Here is a 19,628-nt window from a genome sequence, read left to right as displayed (position 1 = left end):
AGCCTTAGCCCTCGTGTTGCATTTGGGCTCTGCCCTCTACTCCCACCTGTCTCCTCAGCCTCCAACCACCTGCAGCCTTACCTGCTGTAGGAGGATCTGCCCATTCTGTACTGAGCTCCTGACACCAGGACTGAAGTGGCCCTACAGAGCCAAGCCCAACAACCTTTTTGCCCAAAGCCGTATCAGACCGTGACCATCTTGAGTATCCCTGCAGTCCTTCCAGCGTCAAGCAAAGACTTTCCTATTTCAACAAACTTTTGGTACTGATGGATGCTAAAGTTAGGACTGCCGGGATTGCACTGCTAATGCCAAACATTATTATTTTATATTGGCTTTGATCCTCTTTTAGCTATCAGTTTGAATGGTTTTAATATTGGATATAGTTTAATTCTATTTTAATGTAGATTTTATATGTTTTAATTACCGTATATTCCGGCGTATAAGACGACTGGGCGTATAAGACGACCCCCAACTTTTCCAGTTAAAATATAGAGTTTGGGATATACTCACCGTATAAGACTACCCCTGCTTATGACATGCAGGTACTTAGCAGGAAAACTGTCACTTATAAACTTATAAATATTAATATTTGGATTGTCCAGTTGTTTTGTTTTTGTGCCTAGGAATTACCACCAAAAACTGGGGAAAGATGTGAGAAATCTTTTTTTTTAAAGCAACATTAAATGCCTAGACTCTAGTTTCCAACATTATGGAGTATTTATTGATTGATTAAGAGAATTTATATCCTGCCCTTTTGCTGTTAAAAACAGAGCTCAGCACAGCTTACAAATATAGTAAAAACAATTAAAATACACAATCAGAGAAAAACAAGCCAAAATGTTAGGAAAAGGAGTCTTTCACACCACATGCTCAGTTCTAAATACTGTTGCAGCAAGTTTTACAAGTTCCTCCAGTATTCCACTGGTGCAGGCGCTCAGACATTCAAAGTATCTGTATGTTTCTTAGGTTTTATAAAAGCAGAGCTTTGCTTAACTCAAAATTCTCCCTTTGATAACCACATCTACACAGGATCCACCTCCATACTCAAAATGAAACTGAGCCTGGAAGTGTACAACAACCCCACACATACCTTGCTAATTCGATTATCAATGCCAGGATGTCTGTCTTATCGACTACTCTCCTGCTCCCCCCCCACACACACACACACCGGGCATCATGAAAGACCCAGTCCTGGGCTCAGAAAGAAAATAAATATCTGGTCCTCTTCAAAGTATTGATAAGCTTCTTGTTTTAATTGAAATAATAATTATAAATTCTGTTCTTATCACTAATGGAAGTTAATTATCTTGCATATGCTGCTGTTGCTTCTATGGCTGTAACGGAGTGAGGTTAAAGATAAGTGAAATGCAAATAGGAAAAAAAAATACAGAAGGCAGTAACACTTTCCTAAATGTAATACCATACCAACCACAACAAGATTCCTATAAGGCAAAAAACTAAGCATCTCACAACCAGTCAGGATTCCTAACCAAAAACCAAAAATATGATAAATGAAGAAATATTTATATAAGCATAACTATCAAATATATTTATTATTTACACAAACTGTAAAGATATTTATAGTGCAATCCTAAATTTATTTATTCAGAAGCAAGTCCCAGCGTATTCAATGGGGCTTACTCAAACAGGGACAGAAATGCAACCTCAAGTGATAAGCAACTTCATTCACACAACCCAAAATTCCGAATCATGCTACTTTACACTGTTTTGCAACTGTTTATACTTGTTTTTATGGTTATTGGATTTTAAATCTGCGTGCACAGTATGCGGGCCTAGGTTTTGGCATGTTGGCTGAATTTGAATGGTGTGGTTGTATAGTGAGTGTGTGTTGTGTGTGAGTGTGTATGTTTGTATATACGGTTGTTTGTATTTTTGTATTATAGTTTACAATGTGCCTGGGGAAGAGATCTTTCTATCAAGTGGGGAGACTAGAGGGGGGCCCAATTGCCGTAGTGACAGGCAGAGGGAGGTATGGTGTTATGAGAGGGACATGCCAGGTAAGGGGAACGCGGCCCAGACATGTAGTGGCTGTGCCTTGTTCCGGTCCCTCTCATATCCGCAGGGTTGTTGGTTGTCCTCTCAGCCAACCCTCAGATCTCCAGTTGCTGCTTCTTAATGCCAGATCGGTACAAAATAAAACCTCCCTCATCCATGATTTGATTATGGATGAGGCAGCCGATCTGGCATGCATAACCGAGACCTGGATAAGCGAGCAGGGTGGAGTTAGTCTCTCCCAGCTCTGCCCACCGGGGTATTTGGTTCAGCATCATGGGAGATCTGAGGGTCGGGGAGGTGGGGTTGCTGTGGTCTATAAGAGTTCCATCTCACTCACCAAGCACCATGTCCATGCAGTTACGGGTCTGGAGTGTTTGCACCTTGTGTTGGGCCAGAGGGACAGACTGGGAATTCTTTTGGTGTACCGCCCACCTTGCTGCCCAATGGCTTCCCTAACTGAGCTGACAGAAGTGGTCTCGGAGGTATTGTTGAGATCCCCCAGACTATTAGTACTGGGGGATGTCAACATCCATGCCGAGGCTTCTTTGTCTGGGGCGGCTCAGGACTTCATGGACGCCATGACAACCATGGGGCTGTCTCAACGTGTTAGTGGCCCAACACATACATCGGGGCATACTCTCAACCTTGTTTTTACTACTGGACATGGGGATAGTAATCTGGATGTGGGGAGTCTTACATCTCTCCCTTTGTCATGGTCAGATCACTGCTTGCTGAAGTTTAGACTTTCAGTGGCCTTTTCCCTCTGCAAGGGTGGGGGACCTATTAAAATGGTCCGCCCCCGGAGACTAATGAATCCTGATGCTTTTCAAAGGGCTCTGGGGGATTTTCCGGCTGATAGGACTGGCGCTCCTGTCGAAGCCCTGGCTAATCTGTGGAATGCAGAGATGACCCGGGCAGTGGACACGATCGCTCCTGCGCACCCTCTCCTTTGTAGAGCTCATACAGCTCCTTGGTATACTCCAGAGCTAAGAGCGATGAAGCAAGATAGGAGACGGCTTGAGCGGAGTTGGAGACGAACTCCCGACGAATGCAATTATGCGCTGGTTTGTGCTTCTACCAAGCGGTATGTAGGTGCAGTGAGGGCGGCGAAGAAACAACATTTCGCCGCCACTATTAAGTCATCTCTCTCCCGCCCAGCGGAGCTTTTTAGAGTTGTCCGAGGGCTACTCCACCCTGGCCCACAGGACATGGTAGATACATCGGTAGCCCGCTGTAATGAGTTTGCTAAGCACTTCCAGCATAAGATCTTATGCATTCGTCGGGACCTAGATTCCCATTTTATGACAGTTAGTCCTAATGAGGTGTCTGGAACACAGTCTAGTCATGTTTTGTTGGATGAGTTTCAGTCGGTTCAGTTTGAGGACATGGACAAGGTGCTTGGACAGGTACGTGCAACCACTTCGGTACTTGATCCTTGCCCCTCTTGGCTTATAAAAACTAGCAAGGATGGAACAGCTGGCTGGGCCAAGGAAGTGATAAATGCCTCTTTATGAGAGGGAGTGGTCCCTGGCTGTCTGAAAGAAGCGGCGGTGAGACCACTCCTGAAAAAACCTTCCTTGGACCCAGAGGACTTTAACAACTATAGACCAGTGGCAAATGTTCCATTCTTGGGCAAGGTCTTGGAACAAGTGGTTGCTGACCAGCTCCAGGCGCTATTGGATGAAACCGATTATCTAGATCCATTTCAGTCGGGTTTCAGACCTGGTTTTGGCACTGAGACGGCCTTGGTCGCCCTGTGTGATGACCTATATCGGGAGAGAGACAGAGGGAGTGTAACTCTGTTGATTCTCCTTGATCTCTCAGCGGCTTTTGATACCATCGACCATGGTATCCTTCTGGAGAGACTTGCGGAGTTGGGTGTTGGAGGCACTGCTTGGCAGTGGTCCCGCTCCTACTTGGCGGGCCGTCTCCAGAAGATAATACTTGGGGAACATTGCTCGACCCCGTGGGTTCTCCAATATGGGGTCCCGCAGGGTTCGGTCTTGTCTCCCATGCTCTTTAATATCTATATGAAGCCGTTGGGTGCAGTCATCCGGAGTTTTGGAGTGCGTTGTCATCAGTACGCTGATGACATGCAGCTCTACTTCTCCTTTTCATCTTCTTCAGGTGAGACGGTCGATGTGCTGAACCGTTGTCTGGACGCGACAATGGACTGGATGAGAACTAACAAACTGAGACTCAATCCGGATAAGACTGAAATGCTGCTGGTGGATGGTTTCTCTGGTCAGATGGTGGATACATACCCTGTCCTGGACAGGGTTACACTCCCCCTAAAGGATCAGGTTCGTAGTTTGGGAGTCGTTTTAGACTCTTCCCTATCACTCGAGGCCCATGTAGCCTCGGTGGCACGGAATGCGTTTTACCAACTTCGGTTGGTAGCCCAGCTACGTCCCTATCTGAGTAAGGAGGACCTTACATCAGTGGTTCATGCTCTGGTAACCTCATGTTTGGACTACTGCAACTCGCGCTCTACGTAGGGCTACCTCTGAAGACGGTTCAGAAGCTACAGCTAGTGCAAAATACGGCGGCCAGACTGCTAACAAGAACTAAGCGGTCTGATCATATAACACCTGTTCTGGCTCGCCTGCACTGGCTTCCAATATGCTACCGGGCCAGATTCAAAGTGTTGGTATTAACCTATAAAGCCTTATACGGCGCGGGACCACGATACCTGCAGGAACGCCTCTCCCGTTATGAACCGGCTTGTACACTACGGTCTACTACGAAGGCCCTCCTCCGGGTCCCGACCCATAGGGAGGCCCGGAGGGTAGTAACAAGATCTAGGGCCTTCTCAGTGGTGGCCCCTGAATTGTGGAATAGTCTCCCCGAGGAGGTACGCCTGACGCCGACACTATTATCTTTTTGGCGCCAGGTTAAAACCTTTCTCTTCTCTGAGGCATTTTAATCTAAGTTATTTATGTAAATGTTGTAATTGGTATTTTAGATGATGTACTTTTATATTTGTTATATTGATCTTGTAATTTTATTATTGTATATGTTTCTATGTTTGCCGCCCAGAGAGCTGTTTGCTAGTCGGGCGGGATATAAGCTGAATAAAATAAATAAATAAATGGCTTTATTTCTTGTTGTGAGCTGCCTTGGTTTCCAACCCTACTTCACAGGGGTGTTGGAAAGACTCCATACACACACGCACACACTGCAGATGTATAAATACATACAGCCCATATAATAGTTTATTGTCAAACCAATTGGTCATTGCAGAAAAATCAGTATTAGTTTTTTAAAAATCAGTATTAGTTTCCTACAGAATAAAAACTGCAATACCTAAGTAAGCCCTGCCTACTTGCTTTAAAATAGGACGGGGGGGGGGGCAGAAAGAGAACACAAACACAATTCTTTTTTACATTCACTCCAAAGTCCCATTGATTTTCAGCACATTCATAATCATGTCTACTCAAAAGTAATTCCTACTGAATTCAATAGGATTTACTCTGGACATATGGGATTAGCACTGTTTTTACCCCCAAAAGCAACTATTGGGAAGGTTTTCAAAACACTGCCCAGGATCTGACTCCTACACACAACAGGGGGAAAAACTGAAATGTATATACCTACCCAATTTATGAGATTTTCAGATAAACAGGAGGGGAAACCACCATTTTCTGGCCTCGCAATGAAGTTTTGCAGACACTGCCACCAAACAAACACTTCACTGATTGGCTGAAATCCTGAACGGGCGGGGTTAAAGCTACGAAGTGCTATACAGTAGTTTAAAAAAAGATTTAACCGGGGGGGGGGTGCCTGACGTTTTTATATATATCTCGAGAACCGCACCACCTAGAAACTTAATTTTTTAAAAAATGAAAGCTGAGAATCCGGGCCACCTAAGGGGCTAGCCGGGCGCCAGGTGGCATGCTTAGAATCCGGGTAAAACCCAGCTATCCAGGCAATATGGCAACCCTAATAAGACGACACCCGGCGTATAAGACCACCCCCGACTTTGGAGAAGATTTTCCAGGGTTAAAAAGTCGTCTTATATGCCGGAATATACGGTATATGTGTTTTTATCTGGAAGCCGCCGTGAGTTCCAGTGTTGGAAGGATGGTATGATATAAATAAATAAATGAATAAATGAATAAATAAATAAATAAATAAATAAATGAAGAAGAAGAAGAAGAAGAAGAAGAAGAAGAAGAAGAAGAAGAAGAAGGAGAAGAATCTAAATCAGACACTTCTGGGGGCATCTTGAGTTGAGCAGAGTTTCCCCAAGGCCAGCAGCAAGGAACCCTTTCCAGCTCAAATGCTGCGTCCCCTCGTGGGCAGCCTTCTGGGGGATAGTGGGAGGAGCCAGAGGCAAAAGTAGGCGGGGCAACTTACCTTTGTAGAATGCACTACATCCCAGCCACACAAAATCCTACACTGCAGATCAAGGAGACATCATCGGGTAAAAGAACTTGAAGAGAGCACGGAGCAAGGCCAGAGAGGGGTATGGCCTAGGAAAACTCCTGAGGGCCAGACAGAAGTGCCTGGACGGCCTCATTTGCCTCATGGGCCAGAGATTCCCCACCACTCCCCTAGAGTCTTATCTGCCTGGACTGAGCAATCGCGGCTCGGGCAAGCTCTTTTCACTCCCTTAATGAGATGGCTCCATGCTGGCAGGAAGAGGGCGCAGCTGTTTTGATATTTCCTCTGCCCTCCCGATCCTTAAACCTCTGCCCAAAGCAGCGTGGCGGGAGTGCCCCCTGCCCCTTACCCAGGCCACGCTGTGTGGGGAGGCTCCCTTGGGCAGCAGCACTTTGATGATGTCCAAGTTGTTGTGGTGCACGGCTACGTGGAGGGGCGTAAGGCCATTCTGCAGAGAGAGGAGCAGAGGGTGTTTATTTCATTTTATTTCTACCCATAGGGATGATACAGGGCTGCTTCCAAGACTCAAAATATAAAATACAGCGGAGATAGATGCAGCCGATCAAACACCATCTTTAAAACTACTCACAACCTAGCAAGTGGGGAAAGGCCACAGCTCAGTGGGCAGAGCATCTGCCTTGCCTGCAGAAGGTCCCAAGTTCAATCCCCGGCATCTCCAGGCAGGGCTGGGAGAGACTCCCTGCCTGGAACCCTGGAGGGTCACTGCCAGTCAGTGTAGATCAGTGTTCTTCAGCCTTGGGTCCCCAGATGTTGATGGACTACAACTCCCATCATCCATGTCCATTAACCATACTGCCTGGGGTTGATGGGAGTTGTAGTTCATCAACATCTGGGGAACCAAGCTTGAAGACCAGTGGTGTAGACAATATTGATCTAGACAGCCCAATGGTCTGGCTCAGTATAAGGCAGCTACCTACATTCCTATGCACCTAAGATAAAAACCTACTGGAATAAAAATGTCTTCACCAACCAGGGAAAGATCACCAGAAAGGGGGGCTGAATCTTGTGGGGCCAAGATTTCCACAATATTGGTGCAGCCACAGAGAAGGCCCTGTCCCTTGTCACCATCAACCATGCCTCCACCTTTGGTGGGAAACAGAGAAGGACCTCTTCCCCTGATCTTCAGGAGCAGGGAAGCTGGTCCCAGAGGATGAGGTCCTCAGGTATCCTGGACCCAAGCCTTTTAGAGCTCCATAGATAACTCACAGCACTTTGAATTGTGCCTGGAAGCAAACTGGCAACCCAATGCAGAAGCTGCAGAATAGGGATAATATTGCCTCATGGGTGTGTGTGCCCAATAGCATCCTTGCAGTTGCTAATTCTGGGCCAACTAAAGCACCAGAAGATTCTTCAAAAGTAGGCTCATGGAGGATGCATTGAATCATCCCACCCTGCTGCAACTAAGATAAGGCACATGTTGCCATAGCCAGGTCTGAATTCCTCAGGACCACAGCATCTCCAGCCAGTGCCACCTGCATCCTGTAAGGGGGGATATACACACCTTCCCTGCTGTGTTGGGCTGTGCGTGGTGCTCCAGCAGGACCTTGGCGACATCTACTTTCCCATATTTGGAAGCAACGTGCAGAGGGGTAAATCCTTTCTGGGGAGAAACAGGAAGCATCAGTGCCTGGCTGGAGTGGGAGAGGGAGACTGTAGCTCAAGCAGGATCAGGATGAATGGGGTAGAGCAGGCCTTAGGAGGAGGCAACCCAAAGACTGTCCAGGTTTCCCTTCTCAACCCCAACACAAGCAGCATCCGGCTTGCGGGAGAGATACAGAGATGACATCTAAAACTAAAAGAATACAGAATTTCTCTCCTAGTTAACAGTTGGTCAATACCTGTTGGTCAATACTGTAGACTAGTGTGTCATGTCCCCTGCTCAGGGTCCCCAGTTTGGGCCAGAGGACGATTCTGATTCAGATGATGCACCAATCACCCACACCCCTTTCTACACTGTCCTGGCATGAGGATGAGGCTCTTCCATGTCCCTGCAGCCCTCTTCTACTCCACAGCCATGCAGACTACAGAATAGGTTATAGGCCTGTGGAGTTTTGCAAACAGCTCTCCCATGGGCAGGGGGTGGGAGCACCTTGGACAGCTCCCTGAAAGTTCAGACTAAAACCTGGAGCAGATTCCACTTCCCCACTGACACAGAGCCCCCAGCCACCAAGGTGGCCAGCCCTACGTGCTTGGGTGAGAAAGAGAAGGAGAGCTGGGAGGAATGTGTCCCAGCGTCCCTTTTTCTCTACCTTGGTCATGACAGTCTGCGAAGCCTCCTTGTCAAGGAGGGCACAGGCACAGTCCAAGTGGCCCTCACGTGCCGTGATGTGCAAGGGCGTGTGTCCGGCTGTCGTGGACAGGTTGGGATCAGCACCAGTCTCCAGCAGCAGCTTCACCATGGGGCAGTGCCCAAGGCGGGCTGCACAGTGTAGTGGTGTCTGGTCATCCTATGATGGGAGGGTAGAAGAAGAAGAAGAATCTCTCTCAGTGAGGGATGGGCAATCGGTCCATTTGGGTTTCTCTCTATTTCTCATTTTCCAGGCTTAAAATTGGTCCTCCACTGTTGCACCGCATTTTGCAAATTCTTTTGTTTAAAAAGTCCTCACGAAAAAATTGTCAGCGTCTCCGAATATACACATTTTTGCAAGCAAGTTCCCCTAATATAATGCATTTGTGCATGTTGTTTTCACAGTTATATGCATTTTTATGTACGATTTACCCTGGCAGATGCATTTTTGTACACATTATTTGGTTAGAAAACTGCACTGCAAAATTCAGAGACGTGCAAATTTTGATGCATGCATTTTGGTTCGCATATTGTTTCAGGAAGTGCAAAGTAGGTAGATTCACCTTTATGTGCAAACTGAATCAAATTTCTTCCCTATCCCATTGTGAGACCTCACTTGAAGACCAACCCCACCCAGGTATTGGCAGAGAGGCTCAGTCAAAAGGTACATGCACCACAGGGCTGTTACAAAATGAAATTCAACATTCTATGCTGCATCAAGCAGAATCCAGCAATCTCCAAGCATTTTGCAGATCTGCACTGATCGGCCCCTTTGTTCTGTTTCTGCTTGTTATGAGGAAAGGGGATGAGCCATGCATTACACTGAAGTCCCTGCTTCTTTGAAATTATTAATATTATTATTTTATTTATATCCCGCCCTTCCTCCCAACAGGAGCCCTGGGTGGCAAACAAAAGCACCAAAAACCTTTCAAAACATCTAAGATTAAAAACATTTTTAAAAAGGTTTAAGAACATATTAAAAAGCAATTCCAACAGAGACAGAGACTGGGATAGGTCTCAACTTAAAAGGCTTGTTGAAAGAAGAATGTCTTCAATAAGCAACGGAGGATAACAGAGATGGCGCCTGCCTAATATTTAAGGGGACTAGAAACCTGTGAAAGGGAAGGCTGAGGTTTTCCAAATGCCAAATCCTGTGCCCAATGGGCAGGATCAAACAAAGCTCTAACTTCCTCGTTGAGTCGGCCAAGGATTTCCACTTGCCCAATGAAACTTGCTCCCCTTTCCTCCCCCCCACGCTCTGTTCTGAGGGTTTCCCCAACCCTCTGGTGCAGATTTGTGGAGGACACAAGGCGCACACAAAGAGGGGGGGAAGTTCCATTGCACAAGTGGAAATCTTGAGCTGACAGAAAAAGGGAGCTGGATACTGCCCAGTGGACAATTTCTGCACTGGCCTAGAACCATTGGCCTGCTGATGCCATATATGTGCCATTTTCTCTTCAAGTTCAGTTTAAATCTTCAAATGCTGCACGCATATATTTACACATATTAACTACCTATCCCACAACAGAATCGCCTCCCACCAAAAACTCCCTATCCACAGTTACTTATTTTTCTCTCTCTCTCTCTGCAAAACCATGAGAGGTAGAAAAAAGTGGCATTTGCTATTTAATAAAGAATACAATAAAGACAAGATGACAATAAATCTGGATATCGCTTCTGAGTTCTAGATTCTGCAATCATATGATGCCTCCATACTAACAAGCGCAGCCACCCACAGAGGCAGGAGACTGGGTTGTGATTTCTGCGAGCCAACAAAGACTAGCAGGCACCCACCTTAGCCTTGGCATTGACTTTGGCCTTGTTCTGGAGCAGGTATTTAGCTACTTCTGTGTGCCCAGCCCGGGCTGCCATATGGAGGGGCGTCTCCACCTTCTGTGCAATGAAAAAAAGGGGAGGGAGGTTCCTGATAATGTCAGCCGCTGAGAAAGATCTTGTCCTGTGATCATCTGATCAATCTTCATCAGAACTATTGAGGGGTGGGGATACTCTTGCACTCAGCAGTACAAAGGCTTTACCCAAGCCCAAACAGGTGGGATGAAGAACTACATGTCCCCCCAAAATGAAAGCCTCCCTGACTGTAGAAAATTAAGAATGAAGGCTAGGTAAGAACCATCTCACTGTCATGCCACATTCCCACAAACCAGGGTGCTTTCAGATGAGACAGGGCATTCAAACATGCAATCTGAAGCAATACAACCTAAGGACACATCCACACCATATATTTAAAGCAGCCTTTCCCAGGCTTTGGGTCCCCAGATGTGGCTGGACTACAGTTCCCATAATTTCTGACCATTGGCCAGGCTGGCTGGGGCTGATGGGAGTTGTAGTCCAGCAACATCTGGGGACCCAAAGGCTGGGAAAGGCTGCTTTAAAGCACATTTAAAGCACATGGGTTCCCCCAAAGAATCCTGGGAACTGGAGCTTGTTAAGGGTGCTGGGAATTGTAGGTCCGTGAGGGTTAAAGGATAGTCCTCCTGATCCTTTGGGAGAAGCAATGTGCTTTAAGCGTACGTTCCATATATGGTGTGTGTGTGACCTGGGAACGGTTAGGAACAAAGGAAGTTCTCTTACACAGACCAAGGCCACTGGCCTCACTGGCTCAGTACTGTCCACACGGGACTTCACAGAGAGGGCTTTCTCAGCTGCACCTGGGGATGCCAGCAACTGGAGCTGGGAACTTCTGCGTGCAAAGCAGGCGCTTTACGACTGAGCTAACGACACTTCACCCTGGCTATACCACTTATTTCTGAACGTGTAATTCAGATCTGAATTTGGCTTTAAAAAATTGTGCCAGGTTTAGATTCTGCATGATCCCAAAGGCCTGAGGTGTAAATCCCCTCCCACTCACTCCCCAGCGCCTGAAGCCAGTGGCGCCATTTCAGAAGGGAATGGTGTTCCACTGGTCCAAAGACCATTGAAGACATGCACAGATATATTTCTGCATTCATGGTTAATGTTAGCTGATTTTTATCTCTATTGTATCTGTTGTAATCTTACTGTACACTGTTTAGAGATTTAAGTAGTATATGAATTTTTGAAATAAATAAATTGTGGAAAAAGCAGGCCATGGGGGGGGAAACATTTATGTTATCTTTTAGTCTTGTTTACACACTCTTAAGAGCCATCAACAGAAATGCAAAAGTCAACTCATTAAGCAAAAGGATTTGTACCTTTGGAACACACACTTACTACCAGTAGAGGCTGGTGGCTCCATGTCAGTGGGGCAGTGGAATCTGCTCCGAGTTTTAGTCTGAACTTTCAAAGTTTGGACTAAAACCCAGAGTGGATTCCACTGACATGGAGCCACCAGCCACCACTGCCAATTACAGAGATCCATCTTGCTGTTTTAAGACTCTCTAGATTGTGACACAAGATGGGTCACAGCCCTCAGAAAAAGTATTCTAGTCCCAAACCCCTGCAGGTGGCAAATCCCCAGGGCCAAAGCTCTTTCTGGGCTGAGTCTTTGGCTCCCTAAGCCTGAGCCCAAATGCTCGTGGGTCCCCAGAGACTACCCTTCCACCTCTAGAACCTGAGGTCCCCCTACCTCCACTCAACTCTTCTCCCTGCAATTGACTCACCACATTAGAAACATTGGGAGACGCTCCACGTTGCAGCAGGATCTTGACAATTGGAAGGTTCCCCATGAAGGAAGCCACGTGAAGAGGGGTCAGGCCAGACTGCAGACAGAAGAGAGGGAAGAAATGGACACAGAGTCTACTCATGGCTTCTGTGCAGCTGAAAACAGTCACTTAGTCCTGGCTCCTAAGACGCAGATAGAACTCTGCCCCTTAAATCTTTTGCCACCCACCCAGCATCTTCGGATAACAATCTAAAAAACATACATGAATCACGGGTACACATGTGGATCTTTAGTTGAATGAAGTTGCAGTTGCAGTTTTGGGCTGCGATCCTATACCCACTTACGGGTAAGATCCATGGAATTTAATGGAGCTTACTTATGAGTAGACATGCACAGGATTACAGCCTAGTAGACTGGGCCAAGAGAGTCAATGACACCCTTGTTTATATTCTCAGATTGTTTTGGTTCTGGTGTGCTGTTGCAAATAGAGGATGAAAAAGAAAATATCAATGATGGCCAACAGCAAGCAAGTGTGAGAAATTGTGTGCTATCTCACGTTTCCTTCAATGCCTTAAAAAGCACTTATACTAAGATTTTGCTAGAATGGTTCAGAAGGTGGGCAACACTGGTTTAGACCAGGTGTGGGGAACCTTTGGCCTTCAGAGTGTTGCTGAACTACAACTCCCATCAGCCCTAGCAAGCACAACCAATGGTCAAGGATGATGGGAGTTGTACTTCAGCTACATCTGGAGGGCCAAAGGCTCCCCGCACCTGGTTTAGACAGTATTGTAGGATGCTTAAAGGTAAAGGTGTCCCTGCACTTGTAGTGTGAGTCGTTTCCGAAACTTAGGGTTACGTCTTGCGACATTTACTAGGCAGACCGTTTATATGGGGTGGGATTGCCAGTTCCGTCCCTGGCCTTTCTTTACCCCCCAGCATATGCTGGGTACTCATTTTACCGACCACGGATGGATGGAAGGCTGAGTGGACCTCGACCCCTTTTACCAGAGATTTGACTTCCTCCTTCCGTTGGAATCAAACTCCGGCCGTGAGCAGAGCTTCGGCTGCGTTACCGCCGCTTACCACTCTGCGCCACGGAGGATGCCTACATGCATCATTACAAATTCAATTCAATCAATGGTAATTAGCCAGGATTAGTAAATGGAACCTCCATGTCCAGAAGCAGTGCATCGCTGAATATTGGCAGGCAAAGAAAGGAAAGGGGCTCTCACCATCCTCCTCTGCTTCTGGGCTTCCTGGAAGCATCTATCTGCTGGCCATAGTTGGAAGCAGTGAAACAGGCTGGATGATGACTAGAGTGCAAATGGCAAAAGATGTGCTGTGTGGCTGATCAGGCACGAGTAAAACATCATAACTGTGCCAAATGTGTGGCAGTGAGGGCAGCGAAGAAGGCCCACTTCTCTGCCTCCATCGCATCCTCAAGTAGCCATTCAGTGGAGCTTTTCCATATTGTCAGGGGTCTGTTGACATCAACTCCAGGAAATGGAGTTTTAGTGATTGTCTTTCGGCGCCCTGGCAGTTGTGCTGTGGGCAGGGCATCATCTTGTCCCCCACACTGTTTAACATCTATATGAAGCCCTTGGGAGCGGTCATCAAGAGATTTGGGGTAAGGTGTCAGCAGTACGCTGATGATACCCAGCTCTATTTCTCTGTAACATCTGAATCGGGAGAGGTCATGCAAGTCCTGGACCACTGCCTGGACTCGGTGGTGGGCTGGATGAGGGCCAATAGACTGAGTCTGAATTCTAGCAGGACGGAGGCGCTGTGGGTTGGTAGTTCCCGAGTTTGGATAACTGGTCAGTTGCCTGCTTTGGATGGGGTCGTACTCCATCTGAAAGAGCAGTTCTGTAGTCTGGGGGTGCTCCTGGATCCATCTTTGTCACTAGAGGCCCAGGTGACCTCCGTGGCTAGGAGTACCTTTTACTAGCTTCAGCTGGTAAGACAGCTGCAGCCGTTTCTGGACCAGGATAGCCTGACCACTGTTGTCCATTCACTGGTAACCTCCAGGTTGGATTACTGTAATGCGCTCTATGTGGGGCTCCCTTGAGGTTGGTCTGGAAGTTGCAGCTGGTGCAAAATGCGGCAGCAAGACTGCTCACTGGGGCAGAGTATCGTCAACATGTCACTCCACTGCTGAAAGAATTGCACTGGCTGCCCATTTGCTACCAGGACAAGTTCCAGGTTCTAGTTTTGGTGCACAAAGCCCTATACAGCTTGGGACCAGGATACCTAAAAGACCGTCTTATCCCTTATATACCCAGTTGATCACTGCGCTCTTCAGATGAGGGCCTCCTGCAGATACCATCTTATCAGGAGGTCCGTTACACACAACATAGGAAACGGACCTTTAGTGTGGCAGCACCTACCCTGTGGAATTCCCTCCCCTTAAATATTAGACAGACGCCACCTCTGTTATCTTTTCGGTGCCTATTGAAGGCCTTCCTCTTTCAACAAGCCTTTTAAGTTGAGACCTTATCCCAGTCTGTGTTTGTGTTGGAATTGCTTTTTAATATTTTTTAAAACCTTTTTTAAAAATAACAATATGTTTTTAGCCTTCTTCTTTTTTTAAGATGTCTTGAAAGCTTTAAAAAAATATTTTTAAAGATGTTTTGTTTTAATGAATTTTAAAGTCTGTTTTTATGATGTTTTAAAGTGTTTTTAGTGCTTTTGTTTGCCGCCCTGGGCTTCTGCTGGGAGGAAGAGCAGGATATAAATCAAATATTAATAAATAAATAAATAAAATAAGCATGATCTTGGATTAGATAGATCCTTGGTCTGTTCCAGCAGGCTCTTCCAATATTCTTATTTACGTAATGCATGAAAACCTCTGAAACAGCTTCTACACGCCAAGACAAAATGGATATTTAAATGTAATCACTTCTGTTACAAGGCAGATGATTAATCAACTGAACATTCTAAAACTAGTCAAACCTCACACACACACACTGCCACAAATGCCAAGAGATTTCCCTTTGCTATAAGCCAAACGGTGAGTCAGAGCTTGGAGGAAATGATATTTCCACTGTCATGGATGGGACAAGGGTGAAGATCCCATCCAGATCTCAAAAAGCAATCAACCAAACTCTGTGTGACCAAGAAAACACCCTGAGTCATTCCAGATGTAATATTAGAGGGTGTGAGGGAAAGGTGCTTTTCAACTATTTTATGATTCTTTGATTAAAATCTATTTTCCTCTTGGCTAGAACAAGTTATTTCAATATTTTCATACAATAAACACTAACACCCCATTTGCACTATACATTTAAAGTGGTATCATATCACTTTAAACAGTTGTGGCTTCCCCCAAAGAAACCTGGAAAGTGTAGTTTGTGAAGGGTCCTGAGAGTTGTTAGGAGACCCCTCTTCTCCTCACAGAGCTACAGTTCCTAGAGTGGTTTAACATTCAATTGCTGTTCCCAGGGACCTCTGGGAATTGTCTGTGAGAGGAAGAGGTGCCTCCTAATAACTCCTTCAAATTCACACTTATCCAAATTCTGTAATGCAGTTCTCCAACTTTGCAGCCCAAGTTCTTCAAGTTGTGGGATGTTCATCTAAACTGTTTTTTTCTCTTGAAAAATCATGCTAATTAATATTTGCAGTGTTGGGTCCAGGATGTTGGGGTCCCTCAGCCATTGCTTCCTCGGTGACCCCCCCTAACCTGCAAGAGGGATGGGTCATGCAAATTGAGAATTTGCTTGTCCTGTGAAGAGTCTTCTCAGAAACTCTGTGCCAACTGGAAACAGTAGTGCTATTAGGGCAGCGGGCCCTCTGCTGGACTTGGGGCCCTGGTCAATGCCTAACCTTACCACCCTCTGCAGCCAGCCCGTAATATTTGTTCAGACATTTCCCCTAGTTAATATAAGTTAAAAGGAAAAAAAAAACAACCCAGTGACATGTTATGATCATGGTGATGTCAATGTGCCACACAGCTTCCTGTCTTACAAACTTGGGGCTCTAGGTACCTCAGTGACTGCATCAATGGAGGCCCCCGTCTTCAGCAACAGCTCCATCACCCGGATGTGGTTCTTCTTGCAGGCAATGTGCAGAGGGGTGAAGCCATTCTGCAGGCACAGAGAAAGAGAGGCCTCATCAGCTCCATGGCAGAGACACGTGGCCCACCCTTGCCCTCCTGCCGCTTCCTTTCCCTCCTCACCAGTGCCCGTGCATTCGGCTTTGCCCCCTTTTCCAGCAGGATTTTGGCCACTCGGTGGTGGCCACAATGGGCAGCCACGTGCAGGGGCGTCAGGTGGTCCAGGGTGATGTCATCGATGTCAGCATTATACTGCAGCAGGAGTCTCACACAGTCCAAGTGGTCTCCCTGGGAGGCCATGTGGATGGGGGACAGGCCGTTCTGTGACAAGGGAATGCACCATTAGAGCCTCATCCCTCCCAAGCAAGCTCAAAGAGTGGGAGGCCAAGTGAAAGCTGCTGGCTGGAGCACTGTGAAGGGACAACATCAGTGGGAGGACAGTACTGTTGATCTGGCCTCATCCAGCTTATTAAAGCCCAGCTTCTGTCTTGAGGAACCTAAGTGGTGTAGTCTTTCCAAACCTTGCTCAGGACACACCTCTTCTGTGAGCCTTTGGCTATACTGGCCTTACCCAACTGGTATTGTTGGACTCTACCTGCCACCAGCCCCAGCCACCACGGCCAATGGTCAGGGATTATGGGAGTTATCGTCCAACAATATCTGGAAGGCTAAGCACTTTTGCCTACAATCCCATTGGAAAAGACACCTAAATATACTTAGTTGTGTCTGTCATGTTCATCCTTGCTACTCTTCCTTCCCCCTTACAGACACCTGCTATTTACTTTTTTAAAAAAGAGCATTCAAGAAATTGCTAATTAATTGCATTAATAATGTCACCCCTTAGAGGGCTCTTTTCTTTTTTTTACAATTAAGCAATATGCAAATTCCATTCAATAAATTAAATTAAATGAACAATTTGGTCCAGAACAGAACAGTGGTGCTTCAGGAAAGCAGATCCAGAGTTTTCAAGAAAAACAGTGTTCCCAGACACACTCCATTCTTGCTTTATTCAGATATTTTGTCCTGTGACTGGCAGTGGCGAGGTGTGGAAGCTGGCAAGGGGAGAGGGAAAAATGAATACCACATCCACACCATGCATTTAAAGCACTCTTATACCACTTTACACAGCCCTGGTTTCCCCCAAAGAATCCTGGGAACTGTAGCTTGTTAAGGGTGATGAGAGTCATTAGGAGACCCCTCACAGAAATACAGTCCCCAGCACCCTTAACAAACTGCAGTTCCCAGGATTCTTTGGGGGAAGCCTTGACTGCTTAAAGTGGTATAAAGTAGTGGAAGCCGGTCCACTGTGGCTAGGGGGGCACTGTCCCACCACCCTCAGTCTGCCCTCTGCCAGCCCACACCTGCCTATCTTCTTATTTACATCCAGACCAGGGGGTGGCCCTGGCTGTCAGCTTCCTCCTCCTCCTTAATCTCAGTGCTGCCCTCGTAGAGCTCAGCCGAGGATGACAGGGGCAAAACTAGAATGAGTTGGCTCTGCCTGTCATTGGCTATGGCTCCACCTATGGCCTTCTGCCCCATCAGCCCGACTTGGCACCAGCCACCACTGGGTAGAAGAGTTCTTTAAATATATGGTACGGATGTGACCTCAGCAGCTGGGAAACCAGAGCCATCATTCGGTGTCAGGGTGGCGGGTAGCAAAGAGGAAAAGCATGCCCCTGCACCTTCGTCTTAGCTTGGATGGGAGCACCATGGTCCAGCAGGATTTCGGCAATTCGTACATGCCCATTCCTGGCAGCACAGTGCAACGGCGTCAGTTCATCCTGCAGAAACATGGCACAATGATGTAACATGAGTCAGTGGAGCAAGTAGGAACAGAAACAGATCTCTCTTGCAGCTGCTGTTGTGTCTTGGTCTTGCCATCTCCCCCCACCTCACCCTACCCCCCAAAAAACACAGTTGCACAAGAAGTTGTGTTTTCAATGTGTTTCGGGACATTCCATCTCTTTATCAAGGGAATTTCCTCCAGTGTTCCTTGCATGTGTCTCTCGAGCAGCTGACCCTGGATGAAGAGGCAGACTGATTTTCTCAAAGCACACACAGGGAGTATAAAACAGGGAACCAGCGTGGTATAGTGGTTACAGAGCTGGCCTTGGGACCTGCGAGACCAGGGTTTGAATCCCCCACTCAGCCATGAAACTCACTGGGTGGCCTTGGGTCTCTCAGCCTAACCTACCTCAAAGGGTTGTTGTGGGGATAAAATGAGGTGGTGGAGAACAAGGCACACCACCTTGAGTTCCTTGGAGGAAGTGTATATAGGAGAATACAAGTGTAATAATTATAGATTGTATTCAGCTAAGTCCTACTCAGAGTAGACCTCATCAAATTAATAGTTAATAGTCATATCCATTAATGTCAATGGGTGTACTCCATGTAGAACTAGCACTGAATACCTCATCATTATCATCTTGTTCAACTGACTTTTTTGTGTGTTTGGCCCTTTTCTATGGCTGCTTTAGATCCTCTTTTGCCTGCTTTGTCTTGCAACCCCACCTCTTTTCCATTTACTGCTCCCACATAGCACTGTCCCTTCTTAGGCTGGGCTACATCCCATCTTAAAGAAAACTGATAATATAGTTCCAAAGTCTTTTTTCTTTTAGTGTGTAGTTGAATACAAAATGTGGAGAGTTGGAAAAAATGTGGAGTTGGAAAGCTGATAACGTGGCCAGAATTAAAAACATTAGGCATATTATATGCCAGACACTGCTAGGTACAGAATGTACACACAAAGCGTAGAAGAATGCACTCAGTTTCCAAACTTAAAACAAACCACCCAGACCGTATAAAACTCTTCTTTTTCACCAGAACCTCCTCTTCTTCACCTTCATCTTCGGGCAAGTAATGCTTTGTTGCATCCTCAAATAGCAGTAGTGGCGGATGGCTCCATGTCATCAGGGCAGTGGAATCCACTCGGGGTTTTGGCCTGAACTTTCAAGGAGCTGTCCAAGGTGTTTTCAGCTCCTTGGAAGATCAGACTAAAACCCAGAGTGGATTCCACTGCCCCATTGACATGGAGCCACCAGCCACCACTGTTAAATAGTAATACTTAATACCCTTAAAATATTCCCTTTTTTGATGCTTGCTGGTTTCTGAACTAATGAAGATTCATAAATGAATTGTCGTTGATAAAAAGTTACTACAGGCTCCTATGGAGAAACAGCAAAGAGGAAAGCATGCTTTGTGTTCATTCAGCTTCACCCCACTTTTTTATTTTCTTTCTTTAACGCAGGGTGTCCGATGGGGAATTT

General features: G+C 46.4%; 1 protein-coding gene across 12 annotated transcripts in view; it reads right to left on the bottom strand.

Annotated features, from left to right (window-relative positions):
• The window catches only part of ANK1 (ankyrin 1), a 271,938-nt gene that overhangs the window by 86,149 nt on the left and 166,161 nt on the right, over positions 1-19,628 (bottom strand). For all 12 annotated transcript variants that reach the window (XM_061592462.1, XM_061592466.1, XM_061592468.1 and 9 more), the window contains exons 9-16: positions 18,045-18,143; positions 16,486-16,683; positions 16,295-16,393; positions 12,310-12,408; positions 10,505-10,603; positions 8,673-8,870; positions 7,925-8,023; positions 6,752-6,850 (exon numbers count right to left, since the gene is read on the bottom strand). In XM_061592462.1, the coding sequence (XP_061448446.1) occupies positions 6,752-6,850; positions 7,925-8,023; positions 8,673-8,870; positions 10,505-10,603; positions 12,310-12,408; positions 16,295-16,393; positions 16,486-16,683; positions 18,045-18,143 (990 nt within the window). The remainder of the gene's footprint in view (positions 1-6,751; positions 6,851-7,924; positions 8,024-8,672; positions 8,871-10,504; positions 10,604-12,309; positions 12,409-16,294; positions 16,394-16,485; positions 16,684-18,044; positions 18,144-19,628) is intronic.

Source organism: Rhineura floridana, chromosome 12, assembly GCF_030035675.1.
Source record: "Rhineura floridana isolate rRhiFlo1 chromosome 12, rRhiFlo1.hap2, whole genome shotgun sequence".
Classification (NCBI taxonomy): domain Eukaryota; kingdom Metazoa; phylum Chordata; class Lepidosauria; order Squamata; family Rhineuridae; genus Rhineura; species Rhineura floridana.
Note: the sequence above shows the minus strand (reverse complement) of the source record. Positions and strands in the feature narration are given on the sequence as shown.